General features: G+C 31.5%; 1 protein-coding gene and 1 long non-coding RNA gene across 2 annotated transcripts in view; one reads left to right on the top strand and one right to left on the bottom strand.

The window, feature by feature from the left end:
* Nucleotides 1-5,768: 5,768 nt before the first annotated feature.
* LOC134686626 (uncharacterized) lies at nucleotides 5,769-7,428 on the bottom strand. The gene is made up of 2 exons (XR_010101630.1): nucleotides 7,260-7,428; nucleotides 5,769-5,955 (listed from the first exon to the last, which is right to left on the bottom strand). It is a non-coding gene; the product is annotated as an uncharacterized LOC134686626 (long non-coding RNA).
* Nucleotides 7,429-8,632: 1,204 nt separating this feature from the next.
* Nucleotides 8,633-22,990, top strand: part of LOC134688147 (uncharacterized) — a 37,698-nt gene continuing 23,340 nt past the window's right edge. Inside the window, exon 1 of the mRNA XM_063548619.1 lies at nucleotides 8,633-9,114. Within this exon, the coding sequence (XP_063404689.1) occupies nucleotides 9,033-9,114 (82 nt within the window). The 5' untranslated portion in view covers nucleotides 8,633-9,032. The remainder of the gene's footprint in view (nucleotides 9,115-22,990) is intronic.

The raw sequence follows: 22,990 nt of genomic DNA, 5'->3' as shown, positions 1-22,990 counted from the left end.
AACATACCTAAATGAACCAAAGTTAAAAAAAAACACACAAAACTAACAAAGCCGACAAGAGGTTAGCTGTTTAGAATAATTCAAAGATTTTATAAAAAAAACATTTTTGTTATGTCAACATATAAAGAGTGATGGGGTTGGTCTTACTTTTATGATACCCTTGGTGAAAGTTGAATTTTATATAAAAAAAAAAAACAGGGAATGGGGTATGACTGTCAATGAGACAACTATTCAGAAAAGATTCAACGACGGTAGCCATGTGATACGGTGCTTTTTGTCCGCTTTTGTTTTCTTGCCCGATAATTTTGCTTTTTGTCCGACACTTTTGCTTTTGTGTTCTTTTCTTTTTGTCTATTGCTTAATGCACTAAAACTTGATAAGAATTAAAGTTCCTTTGAGATTGAAATCAATACATATCGTAGAATAATCAATTTTAAAACGATTCGACCAAAACAAATGCAGTTCTTAATGACAATTTTTTTATTCAGAAGAGGCGTATTAACAATGCATCAAATATCAAACATCTAATGAAGTTTCTTGATAAATACTTAAATAAGGACAACATGTATTTTCTCATAAATATAAAATAACACGGTTTATCAAAATCAATTTTTCATTATTATGAAATTGTGATCTCAAAATAACTTGCTCTGTTTGCTAACTGACATATCAACAAAATGGTTTGTTTATAGCATATTCCTATACATGTAAGAAATATTTGCCACTGGACGTTATTGCAACCATCAATTATTCAATATTTTGTTTTTATCTATACGTCGTACTCCTCTAAAATGTTCCTCCAATAAGACTCAATAGAGTGAAAGAGAAAAACTATCGGCTATAGTTTGAACCAATAGTAAAACTATAACGCACATAGATCCTGGTTGTTTTACTCAGTTTTCGGAGAAGACTGATGTTAGTGTTTCCCAGTGTGATCTATTGTTTTATCTTATACCAGTGGATGTACCTGTTAACCTCGTGTAATACAAAGATGATCAAGTTATGATTATACATCAAAAGAACGTCCGTTGGTACAAACATTTAGGAATGGTAAAAATAAATGTTTCAAGTTGAAGCCGTTATTATTGGTATGGACCTCATCAGCTTATTCCATTAACAGGCTAGTGTTCGTAAAACATTCTGAAGAATTCTCTCATGGGTTAACGTGAATTTTACTGGCAGTCAGTAAGTGATCGTCGCCACGTATTACAGTAGTCTTAGTAGAATTAACACTATTTTGTTTAGTCTCTTTTGTTACCTTTTTTCTCTGCATTGGCTAGAGAAATGGTGGGAGGGTTTGGATCTCAAAATCCCCGCCGCATTTTTTAAACGGCATTATATTTTTGTCATAGCACAGATCTACATGCTTATAGACTGCTCCTGTAATCAGGCTATGAAGCTGACTCGAAAAATTAAAACCGATAATAACTAAATAGTAGCTTGAAATATCTATCGCTATAAAGAGAACTGATTTTACAACATCCTGTCGATACTTTTTACTAATACTTGCATTTTGGTATTATGCGTTTCACAGACTGTTTATTGTGTGCTTGCAGTAAATCCGTTGGATTTATAATGATTGATACTTATTCTGTGAGAACATGCTTTCTTTGTTACATTTGCGATTTTGCAATTGGTCTTAAACTAGCTTTCAGTAACTGCTGGTACTCTAATTTCGCTGCAGTTTGTGTCTCAGATTAATTTAAATTCGTTATTGTTGTGTCTTGTACCGAGATTTTGATTTCAAACTATTGCAACTGATTTTTGTCGAGCCTGCAACTTTTGTTGCAGAAAGCTCGACATAGGGATAGTGATCCGGCGGCGGCGGCGTTAGCTAGCTTCTTAAAAGGTTCATATTTTAGAAGGTGAAAGACCTAGATGCTTCATACCTTGTATATAGATGCCTCATGTTACGAAGTTTCCGTCAGTCACATGTCCAATGTCCTTGTCATTTTCATGGTTCAGTGAACACTTGAAAAACAAGTTCAAAATTTTTGTAATGTTGAATTCTCTCTTATTATAAGTAATAGGATAACTAAATTTGGTATGTACGTACCTTGCAAGGTCCTCATGCCCGTCAGACAGTTTTCACTTGACCTCGACCTCATTTCATGGATCAATGAACAAGGTTAAGTTTTGGTGGTTAAGTCCATATCTCTTATACTATAAGCAATAGGGCTAGTATATTTGGTGTATGGAAGGTCTGTAAGGTGTACATGTCCAATTGGCAGGTGTCATATGACCTTGACCTCATTTTCATGGTTCAGTGGTTATAGTTAAGTTTTTGTGTTTTGGTCTGTCCAAAGTCAGGAGCTTGCAGTTCAGTGGCTGTCGTTCGTTTACATCTTAGTCCCGTATTTTTTTTCTTCAACTCACGGATTTGTAATATTTTTTGTTGGGGCTATAGCCGTCAATACGGCAAAGTTTTGTTTTCTCATCGTTGAAGGTCGTACCGTTGACTCAATAATTGTCTCGTTGATAATAATGCCAAGCACATGATCTTATTATTTTTATATTTACACTGAATGTATCAGTCCCAATTAATCTAAATGAGATAATTTTGAATTAAAATCAGTAAAATACGAACGAGTCAATATTAGTTTAAAATTGATAGATGAGCGGTACAGATACCATCAGATCCATTCACATCTAAATCGTTTTCATTATATGCGAAGGGAAACAATAACATATGTCTGGTAAACCTCCGTACGTATAAAGGTGAAATACACATTCGAATGCAAATGAAAAGAAGTTGGCGGGAGATGGCTGGCTATAGAAAGAGATTTACTTTTTGGTAATTTATCTCCGCCCAAGATGAAAAAGTTCAGACGATACCACTGACTCAACGCTTTTAAATATGAGACTTTAGATAAGTATCTTCATATGGTCATCGATCTGGTGACAAATTTCCATATCACATTCCAACAAAGGTTGTGTCACGCTGTTTGATTTAAATTCTATTTTGTGTGTTACGGAAACGAACCAGCGAAAATCTGTGTGAATTATTTCAGTAAAGATATATAAAGACGGTTTAAAAGATAATGGTTTAATGTCTGGCATAACTTGGTATTTATACTGAGTTAAAATTAAAAACACTCTTTCAAATTACCAAAAGAGATAATGGATATAATAGTGACTCAATAGTACTAGTAACCAGTATGATTACAATCTATTAGAATTAAAATATAGATCTGTTATTTCCCATAATAACTATTGAAAACCAAGTATTTAGGATCAGGCCTTTAGTTTGTGTATTAACATGAAAAGAAAAGTTCACTTGCATATTTAATATCGATTTTGAACAACGAAAAAAAACACTTGTCTGAGCAGTTTTAGTTTGCAACTTAGGAGAAAGGGAGCAAACTCCATACCGATTAGAAACTATGGCGGGAAAGTTACTCAACAACAAACAATCTTTTTATTGTAGGACACTTTAGGTGGTGACTGAATCTTAGCCGAATATCAGAAACATAGGTATCAATGCTAATTTTACGTATAATGTGTTTTATAGTGTTTATTATTGGGCGTATGCATGTACTGATTTTGCCATGTGTATATAAAGGCACAGCTAGTGTGTTTACTAAACCCCTGTGTATTAGGTTAGCCGAAGAGAGCCTTCCTTGCCAAATCAGTGGTATTCCCTAGGCACCTTGGTCCTCTCCCAATAAGATAAAACCAATCATGCTGAAACTGGCGTGAAAATATCCATAATTTATCAATCAATTAAACAATCTACAAATCAATTAATCAATCCTGGGAACAGTAGGAACATATATATTAACGGGACTTGACACTACCTAATTATCGCCGATTTCCTTGTCGTGAATTTAATAATAAATGACACGATACGGAAACGGACGTGGTATAAATTCGTACTCGCAATTATGGTCGATAATTAACGGCTCTACATTTCCTATTCGAAACAGCTCAAAAACTATTGGTTTGGAAACTTGTTTTTCTTTATTCATTGAAATAGGAATATAATGAATCACTATTATAAATATACAATATAATAAAAAAGAGAAATATTGGATTAAAAACGGCAAATCATTGTTTATATAATCGTCTCCTTTTTTCAAAATTAAATAAATAAAAAGTTTTTGAACAAGTTTTTTTTTTATAAATTAAAAACAAACCTCTTCTAGAAAATCGTTTTATCTTGAGAAAATAGCTTTTTTGTTCTTAAATGATTTATTTTAGTTTCCATATTAAAATAGAAAGCCTTGGATAATTCTTTTAAATAAGGGAGCATAGTGAAATAATTACAAAATTAATTGTTTATACAAGTCCTCATTAAACTTAAGGTTCCAATAGGAATAACTGAGTTTATTAAACTGCTTTTTAGCTGATTAAAATGTAATTTCGAATTTGATTGCGGATCAAAAGATTTGATTAACGCAATTAAAACAAATATTATCCTAATTAAAAATGATGAAAATATTATGAAAAACAACCCAAGCCGACCGAGAAAACTTGCTTTGATCATGATTCCTCAACATTCATGACAAAATACACACAAGCCCACAACATGAGAATGAAGTTTGTAAATCCAAATCAGTCATTTGCTAACCATGTACGACAAAGATAACTTCTTATCATGGTCTGATGGTCTGCCTCTTTTCCGGTTAGGCCGATGCCTAAGAAAGTTTATTGCTATAGCAAGCTATAGCAAACTTTCCAAAAACCCACAGAAGAAGAAAAAAGAGAACTTCTCTTCTCGGTCTGATGATATGGACTTTGATGGTTTACTAGAATGCTAAACAGAGTCTGACACTGCTGAGTTTTTCAGATGAAGAGTTTGAACCTTTAGCTGCCAAAAAGTCTAAAATCGCAATAACAACACCATGTCAGCCTAGCCAACTGAACACACCCTGTTATCAGTGTCCAGATTGTGATAAGACGTAAAAGTCAATTGCTGAGTTTAGAGGTCATGTACGACAAAAAGATTGGCATTACAAGAATAAAAGGAATTTTCTTCTATTCACACCTATATTAATATGTCTTCTTTTCTCAAAAGTCTTTTTAGAAAAGACATATTAATATATATATATATTGCAGTGCTTTAAAAACATAATGATACCAGATGTGGAATGATTGCACATGAGCTTACTTTCATTTTTTGATAAGATTGTGCAAGCTTTTCGCACTTTTTCTAGTTCCTAAATATATACATAAATTTTCCGAAAAAGGTGTAGATTTTGTCGTGCTTGAAAGACAGATTAACATTTGCAATGCGAATGCTTAAGAATGTTTTTTTTGTCAGTGCATATTTTAGTATGGAAAACCTTAAACCTCAATCATGACCAGTTCTTTGGTATATATATTTTAAGTCTTCATATCAATTGTATCCTAGTTAGATTGAATAACTATAAAAAGTATTTTCCCATGTTTAACCCGCCACATTCTGTATGTATGTGCCTGTCCCAAGTCAAGAGACTGGGTTCAGTGGTTTTCGTTTGTTTCTGTCTAACATATTTGATTTTCAATGATATTTTTTACATAAATAAGGCCGTTAGTTTTCTCTTTTGAATTGTTTTACATTGTCTTATCAGGGCCTTTTATAGCTGACTATGCGGTATGGGCTTTGCTCATTGTTGAAGGCCGTATGGTGCCCTATAGTTGTTAATGTCTGTGTCATTTTGTGGATAGTTAAATAATTGTGTCAATAATTTAACTGCTATAATTCTTGCAATGATTGATTAACGTTTTCTATTTGTGACGATACCAATTAGACTTTTTATTAATAATGAAATAAATAGCAAACAAACTTATATATTGATATGCTCTCTTTAATAGAGAAAGGATCGCATTGGTAGATAATATAATGTTCGATATTTTTATATGTCTCATCTTGCTCAATAAGGAAAGCTGGTGTCTGAACACTACTTATATCACATAATACTGTCAATTCAGTGATGGCCCAAAAAACTGTATCTGTATGAACTGTATACATATCTGCAATAAAAATTATAATTTTACTAAATTGATAAAATATAAATTGGGAATGTGTCCATAGGGCACAAATTATACCCCTGCTGCAAAGCTTCAAAAATTCAAACTAAACCTTAACTATTATCATGATTATATATTTACTTTTGAACACATATACATATATTCATATTAAAGTTTAGGAAATGTGTCATTATACTTGAAAAATGAAGATTTATTTAATATTAATCATGCTAAAATAATATTTCTTGACACCTAATGAAGCCATTTAGGTGCCAAGCCACTTTGACATTTTGTTTTTTTAACAATAATTTGATCATCTTAAATTGTTTTTGATAAATTTTGTTTCAAAGTTTGTTTATATACAATAGTTCAAGTATAATACAAAAATATTTTTTGTATAAATAAGCGTCTTTTATTCAAAGAAAATAATCAGAAAAAAATAATTGTGACTTCCTGTCCTACATTCGCTTCGTACACCGTCATAAGCCACCTCTAAATGTTGTGAAGAAATGATGCATTTATGATCTAAAACTTTGAAAAAAATGGGACAAATAAAGGTTGCAATACTTATATATTATAAATAAAAAAAATAGTGTTATTGTGTTTGTGTGTGTGTGGGAGGGGGGGGCATTTATGTACTTTGACAACATCAAAATCACATATGCATGTCAAATTTTATATTTATTTTAGTGTTTATGTGCTTTAGAAGGAGTTTTATTGTGATGGAGATTTAAATAAGGTACACCTTGGAATAGTATAATATAATAATATATATGTTCCTGGGTACACAGACTGGCCAGATAAGGACCAAATATGGCAAAATTGATGACTCGATATTTCTTTTAATATCAATAAAATGTCATTAAAACTAAGTTACACGGGATGCCAGTGTATCAAACTTGTAATCTGCAACATTTTTTTTGTAATAATTGCATGCATTTAATCACAATACGTTGGACAATGCAAGAGGGGGGATAATAAAAATGGCGCCAATGGCATTTCGGAATGAGACCGCGAATGATGACTGATTTCTTTATCAATACCAATAAAATAACATCCAAACTACATGAAACGTGAAGCTAGTGTACTAAACTTGTAAACTGTCGCTTCAAATTTGTCATGATCGCATTTTTTTCATCACAAAACGTTGGGCAATGCAATCGGATAATACAAAAAAAATGGCACCAGTAGCATTTTTCAATGATCGTGAATTTGACCAACGTAATAAAACACTTTACATAGAATAAATCACTCTCATATTAGTTACTTCATGTGAAAAAATATATCTTCTTTATGGTTAAACTTACCAACTCATTAAAGTTGTTGAACGTGTGGAATTGTGTGGATGATTCATTAGCAGTCACGATAGCTTTCAGTCCGACGCTTCCAGTCTCCATTAATCTCGCGAAGTCTCGTGACGTACGGGACTGAAATAACTGTATACTGAAATGCGTACGAGATTCATTTCCCGTTAGATATACTGTTCCCATACTTTTCCAGAGGTTAATATATATGTTCCTGATCAATCAAACTTTGTAATGTATTTTAAATTACAGAAACCAGTACATATACATATCTCATTTCCTTACAGATGCTTTCTGTAAATCCTATCAATCAAGATAGCAGAATGATTTGTATAAAAATTTACATGGCCTTTGAAATTACAAGCAACCAGTACTGCAACTACCCCCCCCCCCCAAAAAAAAAACCCAACCCACCCCAAAACAAACAAACAAAAGAAACAAACCAAAAAAAATATTATGTATTTTGACAAACCTAGTTTGTTTTTCCAAGAATAACATTATTACTACATATGATATATACATTTTGCTGTCAGTCGAGCTATGTTTTTAATGAGTGTTTTTAAAACAAGTTCAACTGTTTGAACCTCCTTTGTTTAGAGAATACATGCATGTATGGGGTTATGAAAGAAAATAAATCTGGCTAAAATAAACCATTGTGATGGGATCTTCATTGACAAGACTTTTGGTGCTTTCATTTTTTTCACCTAAGTACTTGAAGACATATATATACTAGAAGATGTAATGCACATCTTACTAAATGATTTAGTAGAACACTTCTGAAGTATAGGACATCTTATCTGTTTATACTGTCTTGCCACTTTGGTATACAATTATATTTGACTAAGGAAGAAAAGGTTCAAGACTACAATAGAATAAAATATTTTTGTTAGATCATGAAGTTCTTACCAAAACCTGTAAATATCCCACCAATTTGTTTATCTGGATAATGTGTAGCAACCTTTCTTCAAATATGATTTTACAAATATTTGATGGAAAAAAGAAAGAACAAAGTTAAACAGTTATAAATAAGCAGATGAATTGATTTGTATATAGTTTAATTTTGTAAAATCCCATTTTATTGCCTTCAGTTTAAAAAAAAGTATTCTTAAAATGTACATACTCTTTCTACACAAAATAAAGAATTAATTGAAAAAAAACTTCTGTTTTGCCCTGCTTGTTTTTCTTTGTTTGAAGAGCTGCAAATGAAATAAACAAGAAATTATAAAATCTCATTTTCCTAAACATGCACATAATTATAGACTTGTGCTATTTACTTAAATCAGAGCTTGAAAAGTTTTTAAAGTGTGCAATAAAAATTCCTTTGAGAAAAACTACTAAAATAATTAAGTATTAGAGAAAAAGTAATTAAACTTTGTTTGACATGGTTGTATGGGTTAATTTGAAACTGATTACCTCAGAACCATATGCACAAACAAAATCTTATTGTAAATTAATTGACTCAGAGTTTCAAATAATAAACTGAAAGTAGTATTAAGTTTCTTATTTATCATGTAGTACAGTTGTCTTTTCTTGTTAAACATGGAAAGGTTAACATGCATTGATTAGAGAATTTGTGGTCAATGTGGAGTGACGACTGTATATAGGGGTGTCCCACTGTAAATTATAAATAGCTATCAGTTTAAATATCTCTTAAAAAGTGTTGTATACATTCATTCATAACACATGTGTGAATAATCCGACAGTCTGTGTTTAGAGAGAGATAAAACGATGATTATTATTTGAAGTTTTTACCTATATGATGGAGACTAAAGTAATATGGATTTAAATTCATTGAGGATCACGTTTATTTTGGTCCTAGTGTCCATCATATGCAATGTTTATTGTAAAAATAAAAGAGGTAAGCGTAGTAAGAGATAGTATACTTTACTTAGAGCAGGTGCTTGTTGGAAAGTTGTTTTATAATTAATTTTGATGCATATATATCTGCTTGAAAGCTAGTTTATCATTTTGAAAATGAAAAATGAAATATGAAAATATTTTAAATTATGCTTTCATAGCATAACCTCTTTGCATGTATATATATAATTAGTAAAGTAAATTTTCGTGTATGTGAGTTAAACTTTACGAAAAGTATTTCACTTCATTTGCTTCAAAATGAGATTTTAATTTAATTCCTCTCTTTAAAACATTATGGTTAAAATAATTATGAGGTTTCAGCCTTTAACATGTTTAACCAGAGATTTAAACATTGAACTTTCTTTGTTACCATTTTTAAAATTGAAATCTCAAAATGCAAATATAATGCTACCGTAGTATATAGGTACTATAATTAAAATTTATTAAACTTATTTTACATATTGAAAGCAAACATGTAAGATCAACAAATTATATAAAGAAACTTTGTAATCAGTCCAGTTAAATATTTGTTAAAAAATAGGACCAAGATATATTTATATATCATTTATATTGGGATTTTTTTTAACATGGTTAATATTGTGAAGCATAAATTAATAAAAAGTAAAAGGAGCTCAATGGACTTAAAATCTTATATAAGACAAGTCTATTTATCTAAGCATGTTTGAACCAGGGGCTGAATTTATGTACATTTTTATTTATTGCCATGTTTTCTGGACATAACCCAGATGCTATAAAGAAGTGGTATCTCACTAGAAAGTGTACATGTGAAAAGAGCACATCAGCACATTTTCTAATTACTGACGGCAATAAAATTTAATTAAATGGTATGTAGGTGATTAACAGGTCTGATCACAGAAGCATGTTAGGTATAGATACAGCCACAGGGTGAAGTGACCTGTGTAAAACATATTCACTGAAGTAAAAAATGAGATTTTTGGGGCAGATCCAACCATTTTTAAAGGGGGTGTTCCTAACCCAGGATAAAAGGGGGTGCATATTCACCCTCTAATTCCGCCACTGGGTATGCTAGCTAGCGCTATAAGCATGATCTGTGTTAAATATTTGTAAACACTGAAATGAAAAATGAGGTATGACCTGCATCCTTTAGTGATATATAGAACATATGCTGTATAATTTTAAAGTAATAAATAGGTGAAATGTTTGATGAATTGACTTGAGTTCGTACTTCATAAGTTATCACTGTGTAACACTAGGGATGCCCCTTTGGTTATCAATGGTTAATCACCCTGATCTTCATCATCAGAAGTTTGTATATACTTTATGAAAGAAATAATATTTTATTGAACATCAAAATATAATAAAAGTTTTAAAGGTGCTTGGGGAATGAATATATATAGCAGTTTTAAAATCTCTAGATTAGTTTTATGCATATTCAGTTCTGTATTACAATTGTTATGTGTCCTCAGAATCTGCAGCAATATGCACTTGTACTTATTTTACATCTAAATGAAGTTATTTGCACTTTTAAAAAGAAACTAAAACTGTACTTGATTTATATATGTATATCGGATATGGTCCTGTTTAAGGTTTCTTGTCAGATTCTTAGATATACATGTATATATGGATGTTTTTGATAAAGTAATTGGTCAACTAGATATAGAGTAGATGTGCAGGGGCAGATCCAGCCATTTTAAAAAGGGGGTTCCCAACCCCGGACAAAGGGGGGGGGGGGGGGGTCCAACTATATGTCCCCATTCAAATGCATTGATCGGCCAAAAAAAAGAGGGGGGTCCAACCCCACCCCCCCTGGATCCACCAATGATGTGTTTAAGAAAATGGCTTAGCTCCCTAGATATGCAGATTGGATACGTTTAAATTCATTAGTCAGCCTCTCAGCTGTGTTTTAGATATATGGTCAGCTTCCTAGATATGAATATTGGATGTGTTAAAGATTGCTGGTTAGTTTCCTCGATTTATGTAAATTGAATGTGTTTAAGGTAGCTGCCGGTCTTGTTCCTAGTATGTATATTTGATGTGTTTAAGGTATTTGGTCAGTTTGTCTCTGTTTTCTTAAATCAACATTGGCTGTGTTAGTATGTTGTTATCATTGATGGAATTATTTATTTTTAAAATTACTGCTACCACTGAAGTAAATCAACATATCCTATTTTTAGACCTCATTTATCTGAGAAAGCTTATTATTTCAGCTAAGTTTTTATCTCTTACTGACAATCAAAATTTCTTTCATTTTAGCTCAATTAATAAGTTCTATCTAATTTTAAGAAGATTCAAGTTTGTTTTACCCGGGTTTTTGCAAGGACAGTTCATTTTAAATCTGAAAAATAAAATAAAAATCTCAGTACATTTATATTAACCTTAGTACAGTTATGTTGAAGAAAGAAATTTAACTGCTGTACCATACTGTGTATTTTATCCCTCCCTAGAAACCATGGTAATAGATCTTTATGTTCCACATATAACCCTACTATGATTTAAAATTAAACTGTCACATGTCCTACTATACTTGTCTTACATTATATGATTGAATATATAAATTAAATAAAAATTCACACATTAAAAGCTTAAAATCAATCTTCCTTTTATGAAGAGATCCTTAGGCTTGAAACTTTTTGACAGATCATTTTTTAATTGAAATGTTTGAGCTGTTATTATTAAATATTAAAAGAGGATTTTTTAAACAAGCATTGATATTTGTGACTCCAGAGTTTATTACATTGATGATTCAGCAGCTTTTTAAAAAAAGAAGATATTTTATATAAAAGGATAATAATGTAAATTCATGGCCCCCTGCAGTCAAATACTTAAATAGTAGAAAATGCATAATACTTTGTAAGAATTGGTAACTTTAGATTTATTTTTGAGCTGGGCGTATGACCTTCAATCATACAGAATATCAAATAATTGAAATATTTTTGTAATCTTGAAGAGTATATTAAACGAATGTTTGTTGATGGATATAACATGAGAAAAGAGATTTGTTAACAGTTAATACATGTTATTGATGCTGATGTTTGTGCTGCCGACAGCATTGTACAAATGCCAATAGAAAAGAACATTTATTTATGGAACTTTAACAGTTTTTACATGATTTTTTGATTGCTAGTTATTGTAAAAAATCATTGACTACTTACCAAAGTGGTAAAAGTGTTACAATCAAGTGAATTATGTTTTTATATGATTAATGTGAATTTAGTTCATTCTTTTTCTGGAATAAGCTTTTTTGAATAAAGAATCTTCTGATAGATGTTTTTCGTAGCTGGGTAGTTTCTATACATACATATGTATATCTTTTTGCTCAATTGATTTGTTAGAAAGTTGAAGTATCATTCTTTTTTCTACATTTGAATTTTATTACTCAGTAAAGATTACAATTAATTCCATGAAATTTTTTTGTTACTTTCAATGAAAGTATTTCATATTATATGCATAGAATACTTAATCTTATTTCTTTGGAATAAAATGTAACAATATAGTGCTAACTTCAGTATGATTCAGGAAAGATTCTGATGAAAATCCACAGATGTTAATGACAAAAGTTGATTCTTTATATAAATGCAATGAAAGCAACAATCTTGTATCTAAAAGTTTATTTGTAAACTTTATAGTTAGACATGAAAGGAAAATTAGATCTATATCCCCAGTGCCAATATAAAGATGAAGTAATGAGTTATGTTATAAGAGAAACTGGGAGCCATTCAGCACAGGATTTTCTTCCTATTCATTTTAAATAATCTCCCTTTTTAAGTTTTAAACGGAGAGCATGATTCTTTTGAGAAAATCACATTGTCTACTCTTGATCTCCAGGGGCAGATCCAGCCATTTTAAAAAGGGGGGTTCCCAAAAAAGGGGGTTCAAAAGCCCGGAACCCCCCCTCTGGATCTGTGCCTGGTCTCAAAACCTGGACCTCAGCACTCTAACCTACTGAGCTAAATAAGTAGTTCACGAGCCCAATCCCTTATTTATGGCTAAGTATTTACTTCTCAAGACAATCGTCACAAAGTTATGGCCAGTAAATATAAATTATCTATAATAACTCTTTATTAAAAAAAAAATTATAATGGACCAAAGTAAACATATATTTCAAATTATGGGTAGTTGAATCTGTTCATCAAGTGGAGATAATCCAGATTAACTTGTTGACACCTGTAAGAGTTAATTCCCCTTTTGTTAAGTAGAACTGTGATGTATTTTGTAGACATAATACCTCATCCTTTGATAGTATTATTCAGTTGATTACATTTTTTAAAGAAATAATTTAATGATTGGCCATGCTTTTTAGAATTTTATTATTTCTTCAATAATTATAATTTAGTAGGATTGTTTTGTCATATTAATATATACCACTGTGATTTATGAGGTTTAGGCAGGGATTTGTTTTTAGCAATACCTATGGTATAGTGAGAAGATCCTTTTCCTCTGATTTATAATCCATAATTCTATGGATTAGTCTCTAGATTATCAAGGAACAAACTAAATCTAATTTCAAAATGATCTGATTTTAATGCTTTTAAAGGGACGTCCTTCCTAATACTAAATACACTCTGATATAATCCTGTTAAATATATTGTCATTTGTACTGTTACCTGCTATATGAAAGCAAGTAAGAACTGTCATCTGTATATTACCCCATCAGACCAATCTGACATCCTCAATATCTAGACTACTTTTTGAACGGATATTTACTACTGGGTTGCTGGTCTACCTTTCAAACTGATTTATCTTTACTTTTAAGTCTAATTTGACTAACTGCATAGCTTGGCAACTTTTTAGACTAAACTGACACACTGCTTAACTAGGCTACTTTCAGACTAATTTGACTAACTGCTTAGCTAGGCCAATAGTTTCAGACTTATAGGAAACACTGCTTAGCTATGCTACTTTCAGACTACTTTGACTAACTGCTTAGCTAGGCTACAAGTTTCAGACTTATTTGACTAACTGCTTAGCTAGGCTACTAATTTCAGACTTATTTGACTAACTGCTTAGCTAAGCTACTTTTCAGACTAATTTGACTAACTGCTTAGCTAAGCTACTTTCAGACTAATTTGACTAACTGCTTAGCTAGGCTACTAGTTTCAGACTTATATGAAACACTGCTTAGCTAGGCTACTTTCAGACTACTTTGACTAACTGCTTAGCTAGGCTACAAGTTTCAGACTTATTTGACTAACTGCTTAGCTAGGCTACTAATTTCAGACTTATTTGACTAACTGCTTAGCTAAGCTACTTTTCAGACTAATTTGACCTTCTGAATAGCTAGGGTACTTTTAAGACTGATATGCTTATTAGATTGACGTATGATAGAGGTTGTGCTTTATTAAAAAAACAAGGTTTAAGATCAATGAAATGCTATAAGCTTCCTTTTCCTGTGTGTAAGTCATTAGCTATGAATTCCCAGGAGGATAATTTGTACCCTTCCTCCTTCAAAATTTAATTTCAGTATCAGCTTATTATAAAGTTATGATAAATTGAGGAATAAATCAAGTAGGGAATTTAAACTTTAACTTTAGTGAAAGTTACAATTTATTAATGAAATTAATTACTTTTTACTTAAAGGTATTTTATAATTGCACTATAAATTTTCTGAGATAATTTCTGTCAGTAAAGTAAAGCAGTAATTACAAACATTTGTATATTTTAACACAATTTATTTGATAAGAAAATTACTTTCAACTAGAAAATGATTTGCTAAAGGTTGTTAGATAATTTTTGGATGATAAATTTCAGATCCACCATCAGTGCATCGTAAAATGCAGATGCACATCATTTTATGCACATGCATCGTCCTGATGGTGCATACATGCAGATGAATATTTTATAATTTCAGTTTTAATTTTACAGTTTTTACCACACAGATAATGAGGTTTGTTTTCACATTTAATTGGTAAAAAATGTGCAATGTTCTGATGTAAAAAGTTGTTAGATTTTTTCCTGCTCTGATGATAAAATGTTAAGATTGAAGTCTCAAATGTACCCACTTTACTACACTTATCTCTACATTAGTTATGTAAGTGTCAAAATATACATTAGGGGGGAAACTTAATATACAAATTACATTCCGTAATATTTCTGTCTGTTTTATTTCAGATTAAAAGAAATCTTAGAACTAAATACATTCATGATGTCATACTTGTGTCATGTAATATGTTGACATTTTGCAGGGCAATATAAAGGATATTAGGAATATGAACTTGAACACTAAATCTTGTTGCCCCTGTAGCGCTTAGGCATGTTAAGTTGTTTACAACACAACACCTTGACATGATATTGTGACAAAACCTGTACATCCCATTCATTAGAGTTTGATAAAATAAAGCATGTATATATGATAGTCCTTATATTTAACATAATAAGGAAATTGTAGGATAATATTAACTCCAGTTAACCAACTATTCCAACATTGACATCATTGTTTTTGTGTTGTTGGGATAAGGTTGCTGTGCTATGCCATGTGTACCACTTTTATGTAAACCGTCAGTAACTTGTCAAGATAATGTGGTCAGTTTAAAGAGAATAAGCAGGGGTAGATCAAGACTTTTTTAAAAGGAGGTGGGGGTGTCACAACCCAGGTGAAAAAAAAGGGGGGCTCCAACTATATGTCCCCCTTCAAATGCATTGATCATCCAAAACAAGACATGGGGGGGGATGGTTCCAACCGGTAGAACCCTTCCCCTGGATATGCCACTGTGAAGTTACTGCAAGCTCTAAATATAAAATTGTATAATACCTTTTTTTAATGAGAGCTAGCTGCCCATTAAAAATACTTTTTAAGATATAATTTTTGTAAAATATCTTGCTTACAATGCAGCCAAGATAGAATTAAACTATATATATATATAAATTAGTGCTTAGATAAAGTTGTCAAAATCATCAAGGCATTTTTTTTTTTTTTGTATATAGATAAGACTTTTGGTTTTTGTATTTTACTTGTTGTACACTGGTCATTTTGGGGCCTATCATAGCTTGTTGTTCGGTATGAGCCAAGGCTTTGACCTATAATTGTTTGCTTTTTACACACTGACTTGAATGGAGAGATGTCTCATTGGCACTCATACACATCTTCTTTTTTATATATACAGTATGTATAGGAGGATGAACTGAAGACATGTCATAGCTAAATTATATATAACTTTACTTTTAACCATTGTGTCAAGAGTTTCTGACAAAAAAATGTGAGATTTTAATATTCATAGTCACCTGGGGATAGCTTGTATGTTTTCACTCTTTTTAATATTCTTGGTATTATTGTCAAGTTATATCTGATTCTGTAATTCATTCATAGTTCAAAAGTCAACACTAATTTATATATATATATAATAAATAAGAAAATTGTAAATTTTTCATCCCAAGATAAATAAAATGTGCCTTGGGACAATAGAAGGTCAAAATCCACAAAGCTGATTGTTATCAGGAAGCGTGGTTACATCAGTATATATGAGGGATAATTATGATGAAATTAGACAAGCATTAAGTCTTATTTGTAAACATACAAACATCAACTTATCTCACCATACAAACACCTTTTATCTCAAAGAAACAAATATTTGTTGACAAACACAATATATTTGCTCATTTTATACACAAAGGTATTAGAGTTCAGTTGCAATATGAAAAATTTTCTTTTCTATTGTTTGGATAAATCTTAAGTTTAAAAGTGAAATGAACCTATAGATATTTTTTTGTCAACCCTGTGAACTTGCAGCCTTTTTGAAGTTTCTTTCCTGATAGGTATAATAAATTGCACTAAATAAAGGTGTAATGAGCAAAAAGCAACTATCATTTTATCTAAAACTTTTGAAAATACTACACAAAGCTAATAATAAAATGGAACATCAGAGTGAGCCCTCCCCCCTTTTTTCAGAGACACATACTACACCTGACCCATATTTTTCTAAATTCTGCTAATTTTTTGTGCATACAATTTTTGTACATAAATTGTAAATATTATAAAATAGTCTACAACCCAGCAGACGCCTTTTAAATATATGGGAGACTTTACAGCAGGTTTTGACTTTAATTATTTCAAAACTTTGTACATTTTACAGTGTTTGTACTCTGTATATTTCATTCAATACAAGTAAAAAAAACTTTACAATATACAATATATATGTAAATGAACTATACATTTAATTTATTCAGAAGTCACGCCATATGATGGTTTCACTGGAACTTAAGAAAGTAACATATTAAATATGCTACCTGCTTTCCTAATTTATTTACAATAGAATTTCACAGTGTTGGCAAATAAGTTTCATTTTTGTACCAACCTTTTCTCTGCCCCATTTGCCATTGTTTGATACATTCGATTCAACCTTCAGTGTGAAGGATAGCATGTATGTATATAAGGTGTTTGATGGATCTTTGCTTTAATCCACATTGGGCAGGTGCTATCATGGTATATATTGTTTGGGAGTAGCACACAGTATATTTGACTGTTCATGCAAACAATTTATTTTAGGCTTGACTTTGTGATTTCTGAATAAGTCACATTTAAGCTTAAAATTTACAATAGGTATATGTGACTTATGTGTATAAAATTGAACTAACTGAAACTACCGGTACTCAAAATAATATTACAGAATTTTTTTAACCAACTTGGCATATGCTTTTGCATATATTTACTATAAATATTCTAACAATTTAATAGTGTTTTTCTTTAATTTTACATGCATACTAAACAAATGTGGATCTTTTTGTTAAGATAATTCATGGGAGATATCAGATATTAGACACTAGAAATAAAGCAGAAATCTTATAAAACTGGGAATGATCAGATGAAAGATATGTAGATTATATGTTACCTTGGAGAAAATTATTTTTCAATTACTCTGACATAATTTAATGTTAAAATCCTGACTATGTATTACAGAGTTTTGAGGTAATAGAACTTGTTGATAATGTTATTACTAGTGACAGGAGATCTTCCCTATCTTTTTATTAATCTGAGAGTAACTAACTATAAAGTAATTGATCTAATCATTCTTCCCTCAGGAGATTATGTTAGAGATAATTTGACCATCACTGTTTAGTATGGTATAGGCTAATCAGGGGAAATACATCACCATGTTTACAGTGATCTTAACTAGAAAGATCAGATCATACTTTAGTAGTGAGTGAAATAAAGCAGTCATAAAAAAACCAATTATGATATATTTGGAATAATATAGTATGCAAATAGAAAATAAAGATATAAATGAAAACTTTAAAGCCCTTTAGTCACAATTAAAATTTTCCATGAAAAACTCTAAAATTATGACAGTGACAATAGCTTAAGGTAACACGATACCGAATGACGTTACGCCACGAGTTATCGTTCCTGACGTTATCGAATAACGTTCACATATTCAAGCCAATGCATCAGGTTTTGCAATCACAAAGTGATACAACTATAACAAAAAATATTGGGTTTTAAGGTGACATTTTTATAGTAACTTTTTCTGGATACTTGATGGAGTAAAGGAAAATAGTTCCGGAACGGAATCGATTATTTACTGTACGGAGTTTGACGAATGTCCTGACAACCTGACAATGTTCTGACAGAAATGAAAATGCTAAATACTTTTTTTTATTATTGGAAGGATTAACTTGAAATTTGGAACCAAGCAAGATGAGAACTTATATTTTAATAAATAAAAGGAAAAAATGAAAGACATATTTATAAGAGTTAGAAAACTTGCCCTGACCAAATTGACTTTGAAACTTCTTATATGATCTTATATCCTGACAGCAATGAACCAGCGATTTTGTTTTATTATTAACAGGATAGACAAACTCAATACCATGGCAGATTAAAACATTTAATACAATAATACAAAGAAAAAAAAAGAAAACTTGACCTGACCATCTACATCTTTCCCGTGACTAATGTCCTGACCGATGTAAATTGTTTATAACTTTTTTTTTCTTTGAAGGATCGACTTCAAATTTGATGTCAAGGAAGATTCTGACATAAAATATAGAGATATACGAATCGGATCATTTAAAAAGTGTTAATTAAAGAGTTAGAAAACTTGACCTTACCAACTTCGCCTCTGCCCAGACTTATGGCCTGACGGATGAAGAAAATGTTAATAACTTTTTTTGTTATTGCTCATTGTTAATCTTTAAAAATGAATTACTTTACTTTTAAATATTCTGTTTCTTTAAAATTTAAGCATCTGACCGATTTAATTACATATAATAGACTAAGTTTTATCACAAGTCTTTATTGTTGGTATATGTTTGCAATAAATACTTTTTAATGATGAACGCCGTATTCCCATTAAATTTTGTTTTGAAAGTAGAAATCTAATCTATAGAAACTTAGGATGATGTGTAAAAAACACGGGGAATTGTTGGTACATCTTTTAATTCGTGTTAAAATGGTCGTCAATAACACAACTCGGGCAAAATGAAAAAAGGAAATTTATCTGGATGAGAATACAGATAGAATTAGGCGATAATGCACAATACAAGCAGACTTTGCAACTCATACACAATAGTTTGTTTGTATGGAATTTTAAGAAAGTGGTTTACTCGGTTATTTTGCCGAATATCTTTCTCTATGTTCCAGTATAAAAAGTCTTTGAAATTCATTGTTCTGCACAGAGTAAATCCGATATAGTTTCGGAAATATTTTGAAAATAAAGTGCTAGATTTGTAATCATATAGACAAAGTCTACACGGGATAGACAGAAACATCGGAATGAAGCCTGAAAAAGTTGACGTAGGCTGAGAAATACATGGGAACTTGATTCGGCAACAATAAAATGAAAAAGCAGGTCCCGTTACAGTCTGACTAAAGCCATCCCCAAGTTGCCACTTGCGCATATAAATGCAAGTTGATAGTCGGGACTGGCTATAGTCAGACTGGTTTCGTTACAAATTTTTCTCTCCAAATTTACAATCAAACGAATGACTAATTATTATTCAAACGGATAAAAAGAGACTGAAATAGCAAGATCTTGAAATCCTTAAGATTTTATTTTCGTGTTAACTACGCTTGCATGGGTATTTGGTGGTAGTGTGTTTTTTGTTGTATGATTTGAGGTGGAAATAATGTACATGTACAAGTTCGGAGACAACACGACTGAAAGAGAATTAACATAGTTGCCTTTTTAGGCCCTGAGGGAAATATTGCCCACACACTTAGGGCGCAACCATTTGATTTTTGGGGGGGGGGGGGGGGGGGGGGGGGGGGGCTATAGATTTTTTTCTGGACAAACTTTTGTTCCGCGAAAGACAATCTATTTTTTTGGCGACAAGACGAAAACTTTTCTCAGGGTCAAAAACAAATTATTTTTTTCTCCAAAAACTGGAAACAAAAAAATCCATAAATATATGATATGATATAAAAAAAATTCATATACATGTATGTAATTTTGTAATACTATAGTATAAAATGTATTAGCATGAGCTTTAGAAACAAGATGGAAGGCGAGACTCGCCGAGCTTTCCACTTATTTCGTAGCGAGTGCAAAAACCTTTTATAATTCTGACAATGTCTATTGCGCATAAAAGTTTTATATTTTCTTTATATCCTACAATTTACTCCCTAAGGCCTAGGGTGAATAGGAATAAATAAAATATGGTCACTTGGTCTTCTTCCGACCGGCAGTAAAATGCTTCCAAAGTGAGGTGTCCATTTGGCTGTGCGGGATGTATTATTTATTGTTAACTGCGTCTTGAACATGCATAAAATATTTGCCACTGGACGTAAAAATACCAGCAATCAATCCTACAATTCAAAATCGCCACTTGAAACTAATATAGAGCACACAACATCATATTGTTTCATCCGTGTAAATTCGACCGTCATTCCCACACTTGATAGTCTTTTTGCTTCAGGTTTAATTTTTGTACCTGTTTTTTAAAGGTGCGCATATCGTCTGTATTTTCTTATTTTTTTGTTCATGACAGGTTGCTTGCATAGGCATTTTGATAAATTATAAAGGCCCGCAGAGTACAGACTCCGGGTAACATCTCCTACATGTGGAATTTCAAGCTTGAGTTGTTATGTTTCGCAGTTTGTTTTACTAATAAAGAATGCATATATGATCTCAAGATTTGTTTTATAAAATAATTTTCAGAAATAGTGAAATTTTGCATACAGTTTGCAATGTTTGTCCGACATGCTGAGCAAGCAACTCACACGTTTACACCACGCAAAGTACACTATACTAACGTACAAATGTACGTAGCAAGTCAAGAATATAAGTTTTGAATTTTTCTTTGAGTTTTGTTATTTTATTTATCATGCATGAACTATTTGCCACTGAACGTTAACAACAATCAAAAACAGAGCAATTATATCACTGTTAACTGAATCAAATTTTTAAAGTACTATTTTTCTGCATGGATGAAGCAATGACACCACCATTGTCATAAAGGATGGAGTTAAAAACTCAGTAATTCAAATGAATCACACGTAAAACATTTCATATTATTTTAACTCGAATTTTACAAAAATATGTAGTATGCTCGTTAGGTGTAAAAATCAGACGAGATTAATGTTAAATGCATGCATGTTAGTAAAATTTCTATGTGCAGGACGAAATAAATTATATCGGTATAATCTCCTATCACTAGGAAATTTACGGAAACCTGACAGGGGAAACGAAAATAAAATAAACACCCTTCAGATCCCGACACATTTTGTTTTTTTTCCATTTCTCATATGTCTGAGGAGAATAACGTTACATTCCGTATTCAATAACGTCACACGTTTTCGGTCAAATTCTAAGGGTATCAATCAATTTTGAAGCCATTTATCTCAAAAACAAGGATGGTGACATATGATTTTCTATACATGTATGAATTCAGTTTGTAATTCTGAATATAATGTTAGTTTTTTGTTGTTCTCCGTATATAAGAACATAGCCATCCATTGGAAAATCTAAAAAGGTTAGCCGAAAAACAGGCATTTCCCCTATATACCTAAGTAAATTTGTCGCCCAAATCGACGTTTTCCAACGAAAATACCAAGAAAACAAAAATGGTGACCCCCATTTTTTATTACATATTTCGATGTAACTCGGTGCAAAGAACGCGTATGCCAAAAAGTTTTGAAATCGGGAGATATGCCATTCGGTATCGTGTTACCTTAATGGATCTTATATTGATACAATATGTACTAGAGTTTTCTGAAGACCTGAGTTTCTGTGGTTACTTTTTAATTGATCGCCATTGGTGTATAATGGTTGGCGGAGAATAACCTTGATTGGGAATACATGATATGTTATATTTAATTAAAGTCAGGTTAAAAATCATTTTTAACCAGCTATCTTCAAAAATAGACAGAAGATCTTCATTAGGGTTGAATTGTAATGATCTTAATTTATCAATGTCCATTTAATAATGGTGTCTTAAACATATGAAATGGACGTTGTTTACCCTTGTCTCCTGGTCATTCATCTTGACAGGTCGTCTTAAGTTAAATTTTGTAGCATTTCATACAATTAATTACTTGTCAGGAATCTTAAATAAAGTTTAGTTGTTTTCATTTTCTACCTTCTTGAGTCTAACACAAATACAAGGGATATATTTATCACAGTTTAGTCAGATGTCTGTCTCGTTGAAATTTGATTACTCAGCAAAAAATTTCCTGGTCATGCAGTACCTTAAAATTATGTATGGATTGTCTTTGGTAAATACAGAAAGTATTTAGTAAAGGATGGGCTAGATGTGCAAGACTCAATCCAGTTGAAGCCTGTGTTTGACAAAAAGGGGGAAGGGGTGTGGTTAAGGGGTGGATGTTTAACAACTTGATTATTCTGATTTTGAAAAGCCAAGGGATAGATCTTTTTAATTTCATTATGAAAATGATAACATATAAAGGGGAAAAAAGGGGGTGGGGTACACGTATATCAACCCATTTAAAATACTATACTTGCAGA

The sequence above is a fragment of the Mytilus trossulus genome, chromosome 10 (assembly GCF_036588685.1).
Source record: "Mytilus trossulus isolate FHL-02 chromosome 10, PNRI_Mtr1.1.1.hap1, whole genome shotgun sequence".
Classification (NCBI taxonomy): domain Eukaryota; kingdom Metazoa; phylum Mollusca; class Bivalvia; order Mytilida; family Mytilidae; genus Mytilus; species Mytilus trossulus.
This window is presented reverse-complemented; position numbering and strand designations above follow the sequence as displayed.